General features: G+C 42.3%; 1 protein-coding gene across 13 annotated transcripts in view; it reads left to right on the forward strand.

Moving 5' to 3' along the window:
* Synrg (synergin gamma) overlaps nt 1–12,347 on the forward strand; it is a 77,204-nt gene that overhangs the window by 20,297 nt on the left and 44,560 nt on the right. For 5 of the 13 annotated variants that reach the window (XM_051181812.1, XM_051181887.1, XM_051181940.1 and 2 more), the window contains exons 7-12: nt 727–1,029; nt 2,337–2,570; nt 3,455–3,532; nt 5,055–5,251; nt 6,025–6,273; nt 8,564–8,697. In XM_051181812.1, coding sequence (XP_051037769.1) covers nt 727–1,029; nt 2,337–2,570; nt 3,455–3,532; nt 5,055–5,251; nt 6,025–6,273; nt 8,564–8,697 — 1,195 coding nt within the window. The remainder of the gene's footprint in view (nt 1–726; nt 1,030–2,336; nt 2,571–3,454; nt 3,533–5,054; nt 5,252–6,024; nt 6,274–8,563; nt 8,698–12,347) is intronic. The other 8 variants (XM_051182469.1, XM_051182546.1, XM_051182624.1 and 5 more) reach the window with 3 other exon arrangements.

Raw genomic sequence — 12,347 nt, forward strand, 5'->3', positions numbered from 1 at the left:
ATAAATAGCAAATTCCAGGCCAACCCAAGCTACATAGCTGAGCCTGGCAGCATACATTGAAAGTTAAGGCTAAAACTGAACCTGACACCAAATTAGAAAAGGCAGAGAGCAGTGGCCTTTGTTAGATCCCACATTGAGTTCTGTTGTTAGCACAGATCTGTGGTCAGCAGTTAGCAGCAAGGGAGACATGTCAAGTAATCATCTGTGTTGTGCTGGTCAGATCTGTTCCTATACATTTGCTCATATGTTTAGTAAGATTGTCTACGCTAAGTGTAGTGGCGCACACCTTTAATCCCAACACTTGGGAGGCTGAGGCAGGTGGATCTCTGTCAGTTTGAGGCTAGCCTGGTCTACAGAGCATGTTCCATAGTAAACAGACTCTGTCTGAAAAAATAAACAAATAAACAAACGAAAGAAATATTATCAGACAGACCACTTGAATTTCAGAAATAATTACTACTTTGATACTTCCTTATAAAACAAAAGAAGGAAATTTGAGTTAATTTTGTCTGTTTTTCAACCAAATATGAAATAGCTCCGGAATACTTTTAGAACAAAACAGACATCAGAGTGCTCCGGGAGCACCCTGGTCCCACTTGGCAGTTATTTCTCACTCACCTCTGCTGCTCATACTTCAGTATGTTCCGAGGGTTGTGTTACGTCTGGATTTCTTTCTCTCTTCAGATTTCATTCCTGTGTGTTTCATTACCATTTTCCATTTTGCAGATTGTCCCACATCATCTCATTCTACTAAAATTGTCTCCCCATCACCTGCCTTTCTTGACGAAGACGAATTCAGTGACTTTATGCAGGGGCCTGTTGAGGTTCCCGCTTGTGGGCCCCCTTCCATGGCCGGGCCCTTTCAGTCTTTCCTCCCCACCACCCCACTCGGCCAGTTGCACACACAGAAGGCTGGAGCACAGCCTCTCCCTCCAGGTCAGGTTCCAGTGTCTTTTGCCTTACATGGTGGCCCTGGGCAAATTCCTTGTTTCTCTACTGCTTCAGCTTCACACAGTGTGCAGAAAGCAGGTAACTCTGGCATTTTAATCAAAGTGTTAAAATATCCTAGGATAATTTATTTCTCTTACTTATGTAGAATTATACAGTGCTATGTGGTATGAGATTTGTGAGAACCATCAACAGCCACCGACGCAAGGCTAGATTAAGTTTTTGTATATTCATTTGCCAGAAAAGTCATTTAAAACCTTTTGCTGCTGTGTTAGAAACAGGTGAAACCACCAGAAAACTTTAAAAGCAAACTGACCTCTTAAGATTATGCTTTTGTTTGAAAAAAAAAAATCAATGATATAGTGTTAAAATAATGCACCAGAAAGAACTCCATTAAAAAGCAATCTTTCGGGGCCAATGAGATGGCTCAGCAAGCCGTGTGTTTGCCACCAAGCCTGATGACCTGAGTTTATCCCCAGAACTCACACTCTGCAAAGAGAGAAGTGACTCCTACAAGTTGTCTTCTCACTTTCACAATGCACACACACGAAGAAATAAATGTAACCCTTTTAAAGTGTGATATCTTAGCCAGCTATGCGACACACATCTGTAAGCCATTCCTTGAGACATGGAGGCAGAAGAATCAGGAGGAATTCAAGGTCATCCTTTCTACATAATAATTCAAAGCAGCCTGGGCTACATGAGGCCCTGTTTCAAAAAAAAGAAAAAAGAAAAGAAAAGAAAAGAAAAAGAAAGAAAGGAAGGAAGACAGACAGACAAAGAAAGAAAGGGGGAAAAGGACTCCATTTAAGATGGACATTGTGACCATGTCTGTAATTCCAGCATTAGGCAGACAGAGGTGGCAGGATCTTCTCAGGTTTGAGGCCAGCCTTCTGCAGCGACATGTTTTACCCTTGGACCAGTCTTTAAACATTTCTGTACTTCTGTTTTTATTATTTGTGAAATGATGGGGCAGGCACAGTCTATCTCAAGACTGTGTACCGGGAAGGGTCCCGGGAGACCTGTACGTAGTCTATAAGACTTTGTCATTTGGCAGATGTGGAAACAGGCCAGATGGGTCTCCCACTAGTTAGAAGATGTGCCTGTGTCTAGGAGCTTGCCCAATTTCCCCAGCATGCTCCTCCTCACTGTGTGATTCTACCTCCTGTGGCATGGAATCCCTGAGAAGCAGAGTAGGGTAATTATGTTAAGTTCCCCCAAACCTCTGAAGTCTCTCGAATCCTACACCGATGGGTAACCATTGAATTACTCTGAAATTCCATGCTGTGTAGGAGTTCTTCCCTTGAGAACATGAGGGTGGGAAGGGATGGTGAAAAGACTGGGATGTGCAAGTAATATCCAAGTAATCCTTCATGCTGTTTGTTTAGGCCCTTCCTTGGAAGAGAAGCTCCTAGTATCTTGTGATATAAGTACATCTGGGCAGGAACAAATTAAATTAAACACTCCTGAAGTTGGGCACAAAGCCGTAGTCCCAGGTTCCAGTAAGAACTGCCCCGGTTTAATGACCCATAACGGGGCTGCTGTAGATGGATGTGTAAGTGGTCCCAGCACTGCAGAGGCAGAAAAGACTTCAGACCAAAACCTGCCACATGGAGAGAGTGGTGAGCTCCTGCAACGTTCAGCACAAACTTGTTTAACCTCTGCTGCTCAGCCGCTAACACTTCAGCATTAATCTTAAAATGGATGCTGCTTGATTGTGCTAATTCAGATTTTGCTTAAAAACATTTATGCAGTCTTTTCTCCAATTAACCCCTAAGATTTTGCTCTGAATTCTTTGAACACACTGTATCACTCCTCTTCAAATGATTTTGATAACCCTGTTTCTTAATCGGAATCACTCCTAATCTAAAATTTCCTCTCATTTGACAACAGTTCCCTTTTGGTTCCCATCGTGCTTTCCGGTTTCCGGTGAAAGTTAAACAGTTCAACTGTAACTGGAAAAGTCACCAATGAAAATGCAGTCTTTCTGTCTAAATTGCCTGTGCTGCGGCCTGAAAGACGGAGATCCATACACTCAGAGCCCCGGGCACGAGCCCACAGCACAGGAGAGAGACAAGCAGATCTTTGAGCTGCAGTGGACAGCACACTCAGCACCCGCATGGCCCTGGGTCCTGTTCCCAAAACACAAAAGCTAAATCCATACTTTAACTGGAAATGAATCAGGATATGGCCAACCCTGGAGACATACCCCAGGAGGATATTTTACACACGTAATTTTAAGCCACTGTCTATTGTGTTTTTCCCTTAACTTGTCAAACACATTAAGTGGTGCATGCCTCCTGTGACTCCTTTTATTGATTTGGTACCTTGTACTCTCTCTTTATATTTTAATTCATAGTTACTGTAAAAGAGTTGTTGGAAACCAAGTACTTTTATTATATTGGTGACTTTTTGCTAGTGACCCCTGCCAGCACTCCTCTTTGTAAAAGGCAGTGGCCTTTCTCTTCTCCAGATCATGTGTACATTAACCATCCTTACCTTCTAGGGGTGGCCGTGTTTCCCTCTCAGGATCCTGTTCAGCCCAGAATGCCTCCTTGGATTTACAATGAGAGTTTGGTACCAGGTAAAGTAAAGCTTCTTTGCCCAGCATTCCCCTCTGGACATTTTACTTTAAATATTACAGAGGTATTTCTAAATATTTACTGTCATGGTTATAAAACATACAGAAGGAATTGTTACCTTTGGTTTTTTGTTTTTCTCTGTGGGAGTATAGAAAACTAAATATACCTCATGTTTAAGACTGCTTTATGGGCTGGGCACTTAGCAGGCAGAAGCAAGTGGCTCTCTGTGAGTTACAGTACAGCCAATGATACCCTGCCTCCAGAGAGAGAGAGAGAGAGAGAGAGAGAGAGAGAGAGAGAGAGACTGCTTTATTGAGAGTGGCAAGGTGGGTCATGGGACAAAGGCCAAGCAATTAGAGTTATTGTGTTTTAAATGATGATATGATCAGATACTTATTTCAAAGACTATTAATAACCTATCAAGAATCATAGTGTGGAGGCTGAAGTGATGGCTCAGTGGTTAAGAACACAGCTTCTCTTCCCAAAGGCCTGGGTTTTCGACCTAGCACCCACATAATGACTCACAACCACATTCTAGTTCCAGGGCACCGGACACCATCTTCTGGCCTCGGCAGGCACCAAGCACACACATAGTACACAGATTTACATGCAGGCAAAGCACATGAAAGTTTTTAAAATATCTCTTTAAAGACTCACACTAATATGTTTAAGACTTTCTCAATTGATACAGATTGTATTTTTAAATGACTTTTTTTTCTGATTGTCTTATGAAACTATATGAAGATTGGGTAGCATCATTTTCTACATGGAAAGTGGAGTTCGTTATTTCTTTGTGTCCTATTATTGCTGAGCTGAGGAAATGACTAAGGTGGATGCCAGTCAATGGTATGCTTAAGACATGGTCAGTAGACACAGAAGCACTGGCCCTCTCAGTAGCAGATGCTGTGGTTAGTAAGTCACAGCTGCTTGGCTTGCTGCTTAGCATCTTGCAAGCTGGAGGTGATGTCCACTAGCTTATCAGTGCTCAAGGGTGGTACAGACAAAGTTATCCTCCACTTGAGTAAATCAACCTTGATGCAAGATCTCTACAGGAAAATTTCTTTCTGGGAGAAATTGGTAATATCTGCTTTTTATTGTGATTGTCAACCATAAATCAAATGCTAGATATCCTCCCAAACTGTGGGGTTAACTCCATTTACCCATTTTGAAACTCATCCCTTTTCCTTTCTTCAAACCTACAAAAACTAGATCTTACTATATTTTAGTTCTGTCCATTTTTTGATAGTTTATCTTTCCCTTCATTCTTCTCCATACATATACATGCATGCATCCTTTCCCAGACAAGTCTGTGGAAGTCGGAAGACAACTTGTGGGAGTAGGCCCTCTCCTTCCACTGAACTCAGGTCATCAGGCTTGGCTGCAAGTACCTTTCCCCACTGAGTCAGATGCCAACCAAATTAAAGCAATTTGACTTCAGATTATTCTTTTATACCTACAATGGCAACAACAAAGTCAATCACCTACAATGTGTTTGCATTTGTCATCTGGTCTTTCTTTTAATAGATGCCTATAAGAAAATTTTAGAAACTACAATGACTCCAACTGGAATAGATACTGCTAAACTTTATCCCATTCTGATGTCATCTGGACTTCCCAGGGAAACTCTCGGACAGATATGGGCCTTAGCCAATCGGACTACACCTGGCAAACTTACTAAGGAAGAGCTTTACACTGTCCTCGCCATGGTAGCAGTGACACAGGTAGACTGCGTGTCTTATGTGTTGTCACCACAGATTGAAAGCGTGTGAACCGGCTTTTCACTGCCACCTTGTAGATCTCCTTGCACGTTAAAATTTAGGTCATTTGTGATAAAGTGTTTCAAAAATGTATAGTACATGTAATGCACATCCTAGCAAGTTACTCTTTTGTTTGAAAGTGAAAGTAATTGATGAAATCAGTTTCTGCCCTTGTTTAGAATTCCTTAAAGTATACCTAGCCTGGCCGGGCAGTGGTGGCATGCACCTTTAATCTCTGTGAGTTCGAGGCCAGCCAGAGCTACACGTTGAAACCTTATCTTGAAACACCCCTGGCCCCTGGGGGTGGGAGGAAAGTATACTTAGCCTGGTAACAACTTTTTGTATTGTTTGTATTGTAACTTAATTTAAGTTACTTGAATTTAGCAAATTAGCCAAACTTATCAGACAGAAAATGTCACAGCTGGTGTGCACTGGTCATGTCTAAGTATTAGCATTGGATTCTTAAGTGAGGATAGTTAGATGAAATAAATAGGTCCACATGTGCTGTGTGGAAAAAAAAAAGTCCTTGTATAATTACATTTGTGGAGGTATAGAACAGTAGTGGATCCTGCTGCATTGTCCTTTACTTTTCTCCTAGTATCAGATTCACGTATGTGATGATGAGTCAGACAAAGGGAGTGAAACTACAGGGAAGCTATGTATAGGTCTCTCTTGCACAGAATTTACCTATGGGCTGCAATCAGCTAAAATGTTTCCATTTCCTGATGTTCCTATAGAGGGGTGTTCCTGCCATGAGCCCTGATGCTTTGAACCAGTTCCCAGCGGCTCCCATTCCCACCTTAAGCGGCTTTCCTCTGGCTCTGCCTACCCCAGTGAGCCAGCCGACTGCGATGCCCTCTGTCCCTGCAGGCTCCATGCCCCTCAGCCTTGGACAGCCCATCATGGGCATTAATCTTGTTGGACCAGTGGGTGGAGCTGCAGCACCAACTTCCAGTGGCTTCATGCCAGCCTACCCCTCAAACCAGGTAACTGGAGAAGCTATGTGTGTGCTAGATCATTTCTAGAAGTGCATGTGGGCAGCTTTCCTTCCAGAGATTCAGTCTGCTGGATTATGTTGGGCACTTGATAGGAAAATAAGTGGTGTAGAGACAGAAGTGTGGGTCATTAATGAACTCTCCCCTAGGATGCTCAGGATCCTAAGTTTCACCCCAGCTCTGCAAGAAATAATCTTTAAGTATTACGATAATACAAAATTTAATTGTTTATTTTTATTTGTTTTTAATTATTCTTTAAACACACAAAATATTTGTTGAGAATTAAGGTATTTGCTACAGTGGAAAGCAGTTAAGGAAGACTCAACACCAACCTCTGCTCTTCTGCACATGGCACATGAATGTGTACAAGTGCACACACACACACACACACACACACACACACAGAGAGAGAGAGAGAGAGAGAGAGAGAGAGAGAGAGAGAGAGAGAGAGATTTAAGGCCACATGTGGTAGTATACACCTTTGATTTCAGCTCTCAGGAGGCAGAGGCAGTAATCTTTGAGTTTGAGGTCATCTGGCTTACATAGAAAGTTCCAGGCCAGCCAGGACTACATGGTGTCTTAGCTAGGGTTTCTATTGCTGCAGTGAAAACACCATGACTAAAAAGTAAGTTGGGGAAAAGAGAGTTTATTTGGCTCACATTTCTATATTGCTGTTCATTATTGAAGGAAGTCAGAGCTGGAACTCAAACAGGGAAGTGTCCTGGAGGCAGGAGCTGATGCAGAGGCCATGGAGGAGAGCTGCTTATTGGCTTGCTCAGCCTGCTTTCTTATAGAACTCAACACCACCAGCTCAGGGATGGCCCCACCTACTATGGGCTGGGCCTTCCCCCATCAATCACTAATTGAGAATGCCTTACAGCTGGATCTCATGGAGGCATTTCCTCAATGGAGGCTCCTTCTTCTTTTATGACTCTAGCTTGTGCCAAATTGACACACAAAACCAGCCATGGTGAGATCCTGTCTCAAAAACAACAACAACAAAAAATTTAATTCCACTTCTTAAATTAGCACACCAATATTTTTAATGTGCAGGTATTTAAAGTCAGTCAACATGTAAGGAAAGTGCCTAATCCTGCAGGTCTGTTGGCACAACTGTTTGAAAACACTCCCATGTCTTCAGATAGTGACTGAGGTTAGCACAGATGGACATGATGTCAGCAGTAACCCTTGTTGTTAGATAAAACACACTGCTCATCATGAAGAAAATGTTCAATGGATTTCAGTTTCTCCATGCAGTGGAATGTAATCACTAAAATTAACAAAACAGATCTGCATTTATGGCATGGAGAGATGACCCTGTTGTATAATTACATTTTTAAGTACTGAACAGTGTAGTGTGAGCTTGTTCCATAAAGCAAATGGACTGGGAACAATCTGCTGCTGCTCTGGATGTTAGCCTAGGAGCCAGTGTTTGCTTTATGCATGTGTATGACTGGGTATGAGGGGCTCATGTCCTGTCTGTTCACAAACATTGCTGTCAGCAACTGACAAATGGTATCCAGCTACTTTGAAAACATCCAGAGGTTAGCTTTTTAGGCCAGTCTCTTTTGCATTTATACCAGAGAATACTTTAAAATACGAAACAGAAATCTTGCCTTAAGCACTTTCATTGTTCTATCTCAATTATGTTCTTGCCTGGAGCGATGTATGCTCAGTGGTAGAGCGCTTGCCTAATGTGCACAAGACTCTGTGTTCACCTCCAGCACGGTGCATGTGCATACACTCACACCATTATGAAATTAGGCAGTTGTAACTGAATGGAGCAATTAAGTGATAGTCTCTGAGATTGCTGCTTGGAGAGCAGTTATTTGCTTTGGCAGTCTTGTGTTCCCTAGGTAAATATCCTTTCTGTACTGGCTAGTTTTATGTCATTTTGACACAAACTAGAGCTATCTGAAAGGCCCCAATGGAGTAAATGCCCCCATAAGATCTGGTTATAGGACATTAGTGATTGATGGGGGAGTACCCAGCCCATTGTGGGTGGTGCCATCCCTGGGCTGGTGGTCCCGGGTTCTATAAGAAAGCAGGCTGAGCAAGCCATGAAGATCAAGCCAGTAAGCAGTACTCCTCCATGGCCTCTGTATCAGCTCCTGCCTCCAGGTCCCTGCCCTGTCTGAGTTCCTGTCCTGACACTTCCTTCAATGATGACCAGTGATGTGGAAGTGTAAATAAAATAAACCCTCTCCTCCCTAAGCTGTTTTTCTCATGGTGTTTCATCACAGCAATAGTAACCTGACTCTAAGACACTTTCTAAATCTAGGTGGGAAAAACAGAAGAAGATGACTTCCAGGATTTTCAAGATGCTTCCAAGTCAGGATCCCTAGATGATTCTTTCACTGACTTCCAAGAGGTGCCCGCTTCCTCAAAAACGAGTAACTCTCAGCATGGAAACAGGTAGAAATAAACTGAATATATTTAACATTGCATTTTATCATTAGGGGAAGGGCATCCATGGTATAATACGAAGCCTGGAAACAAGTGTCCTGTCCAAAGAGCACTTACACACCTATTCCTCTCCTGTCCCTAGGCTAACTTCTGCCTTCATACTGTTATTCTCAGCTGCTGTGCTCTGTGTCCACTTGAACTTTGGTGTAACAAGTCTTTCTCTGACCCACCAGTCAGCTCCCAAATCATGACATGGAGACTTCTTATTAATTATGAAAGCTTAGCTGATAGCTTAGCCTTGTTTCTAACCAGTTCTTATAACTTAAACTAACCCATATCTTTTAATCTACGTTCTTTTATGTGGCTTGGTGACCTTTACTTTGTAATGCCCACGCTGCTTAACTCCACCCTTCTTCCCAGTGTCCTCTATGCCTGGAAATCCTGCCTAGCTATTGGCTGTTCAGCTTTTTTTATTACACCAATCACAGTGACATATCTTCACACAGTGTAAAGAAATATTCTATAACACTTTGGCTCCTCCCTGTCCTTCCAGTGTATACTTGCTTGTCATCTTTGTCTTTAAGCCTGATTTGTGGGGCAGAGTCAGGTGGATCTTTGTGAGTTCAAGGCCAGCCTCGTCTACTTAGTGAGTTTCAGGAGAACCAGAGCTACATAGAGAAAACCTGTCTAAAAAGAGGAAGGGGAGGGAAGAAGGGAAGGAAGAGAGGGAGGGAAGAATGGGAGGGAGGGAGGGAGGGAGGGAGAGAGGAAGGGAGGGAGGAAGAAAGAAAACAACAAAAAAAACCTGACTTGTGACAGCTGAGTGCTTGTGCCACAAGGCTTTGAATTCTTTCATTGGATCCATTCTTCAGCTGTTGAAAAAAGTTTGAAGCAGGAACATGTAATTTTATATTTTTTACTAGTATGCTATACCCCTGATTTTCCATGAAAATCATAATTCATGACTCTGGTCTTTAATAATTCATTTGTCATTTTTTTCCATCAATAGCTTTTGATCTCCAGATTTCTGTCTGTTTGCATACAGACACACAAACATTTCTCTTAGGTTTTTCTCTAGAGCAGTGGCTCTCCATTTCCCAATGCTGTGACCCTTTAATACAGTTCCTCATGTTGTGGTCACCTCCAACCGTAAAATTATGCTCATTACTACTTCATAACTGTAATTTTACTACTGCTATGGATTGTAATGTAAATATCTATTTTCCAATGGTCTTAAGTAACCCCTGTGAAAGGGTTGCTAGCTCCCACCACAGGGGCCGTGACCCACAGGTTGAGAACCATTGCTCTAGAGCTGGTCACTTGTTCAGTCAGCACTTGTCCTTTCTTCCCATATTTTCTCTCTGTTTAGGTAACTCTTCCGGAGATTGGGATACCAGGCAGAGTACACAGAAGGGATGGTTTCTGTCATACAGAACACATCTGTATTTCTTTTATGTTCCTGTTTGTATAGTTGGTACCATTTTAACCAGACAGCCCTCCCTGCGTAACACTGTAACTAAAGATAGGCATAATAGAGGATTCTTAGATCAGAAACAGAAATTATTCTTCTGAGTATAAGATTATATCATACGCCAGTCCATGGTGGTGCATGCCTTTAATCCCAGCACTTGGGAGGCAGAGACAGGTGGATCTCTGTGAGTTCGAGTCTAGCCTGGTCTACAGAGTGAGATCTAGGACAGCCAGGGCTGTTACACAGAGAAACCCTGTCTCAGGGGAAAATATATAGAAACTGGGCAGTGGTGGTGCATGCATTTAATTCCAGCACTCAGGAAGCAGAGCAGGTGGATTTCCGTGAGTTTCAGGACAGCCTGGTCTACACAGAGAAACCATACCTAAAAAAAAAAAAAAAAAAAAAAAAAAAAAAAAAAAGAATGTGTCATACACAGTCGTAAATGGTGGCTCACACTTGTAATCCCAACACTTAAGAAGGTGAGGAGGAGATGTACCATGAGTAAAAAGCCAGTCTAGGCTACAGTGTGAGTCCCTGTCTCCAAAAACAACAGAAACATATGCCAAACATACGAAAGCAACATGTAGTATCTAGTATTGTAATCCAGCATGTGCATCACACATCTCCTAGACAAAGCATTGTATCACATGTCTACCCAGATCTCTTCCTTCAAATGAACTTTACACATACAATCTGGGCATTACTATCTGAATGACTCAGGCAAGATATCGCAGATTTACTGCATACAATTAAGTTAATTTTCTACTGAGAGGCAAATACATGTTACAGCGCCATTACTAATCTTCCTTGGTCCATGATATCACCACACCCAGACACCAGTGTGTGTCCTCTCTGTCGTTGGCTTTGCCTGGTGTGGCAAAACCATCCATTTTCACACAGTGCACACTCCAGCCTGCCAGAGAGGCTTGCTTCTCACTATTCCTTTTCAGCTCCCTGGCATTTGTACTTTCTCTGACCCTCAACCTGCAAAACCTTACCTCCTTGGTCTCTCTAGAGTTAATTCAGAAGTTATTTCAAGTCAGGTGGTAATGATGCATGCCTTTAGTTCCAGCACTCAGGAGGCAGAGGCAGGTGGATCTCTGAGTTCAAAGCCAGTCTGGTATTCAGAGGCTACATAGAAAAACCTGTCTTAAAAAATTTTTCAAAAGAACATCTTCTAACTCCCACAGCAGCCCATGCCTCTGAGATGAGTTAGCATCCCTCCTTTTCTACTAATTGTACCCTAATTGTAAGGCCTATATTACTCATGATTCACCCGAGTAGTGCTTAGCTGTATATAATTGTTCGATTATTATGTTATTGTATGTGAACTATAAACCAAGTCCATCAAGTGGGCAGCTCATTCCCATGGGGAAAGATGGTTTAGTATATTAAATAAAAATTTGTGGGCAGAAGTTTCAAAATGATAGCCAGACCTGAGATATGTGGACTTTTGACAGGTTTTTATTTTTTATTTTGGGGGTTTTCTTTGTTTATCAGTTGCTTGGTTGGTTGTTGCTGTTTTTCTTATTTGTTTTTTTTTTTTAAGTGTGTGTGTGTGTGTTTTTCTCTCTTTCTTCCTCTGTGTATGTGTTTCTCTCTCTCCCTCTCTCTCTTACTCTCTCTCTCTCTCTCTCTCTCTCTCTCTCTCTCTCTCTCTCTCTCTGTGTGTGTGTGTGTGTGTGTGTGTGTGTGATGTATTCAGGTGCCCAAGGAGGCCAGAAGAGGGCATTAGATCTGCTGGCACTGAATTAAAGGCTGTTGTGTGCTGTCTGACATCAGAGCTAGGAACTGAATTTGGGTGCTCTGGAAAAGCAGGAAATGTTCTTAACAATTGAGTGATCTGATTGTTTTGTTTGTTTTGCTTTATTTTTTATTTTATTTTATTTTTGAGAAAGGGTTTTTGCTATATAGTCCTGGTTGGTCTGGAACTTGCTGGGTAAACAAGGCCAGCCTCGAACTCATAACTCTTCTCCTGCCTTTACCTCCTTACATGCTAAGGACCACCATGCCCGGCTGCTATTGGCATTGTTTGCTACATTGTCTTCATGTCATTTACCTTCATATACAGCTGCACATGTGCCTTTTACAGCTTTCATTTCACACCTCCATGTTTTTCTTTTGAGGAAGGCAAGGGGAGGTTGGGACAGGGTTTCTCTGTGTAACGGCCCTGGCTGTCTTGGAACTT

This window comes from Phodopus roborovskii, unplaced genomic scaffold (assembly GCF_943737965.1).
Source record: "Phodopus roborovskii unplaced genomic scaffold, PHOROB, whole genome shotgun sequence".
In the NCBI taxonomy this organism is placed as follows: Eukaryota; Metazoa; Chordata; class Mammalia; order Rodentia; family Cricetidae; genus Phodopus; species Phodopus roborovskii.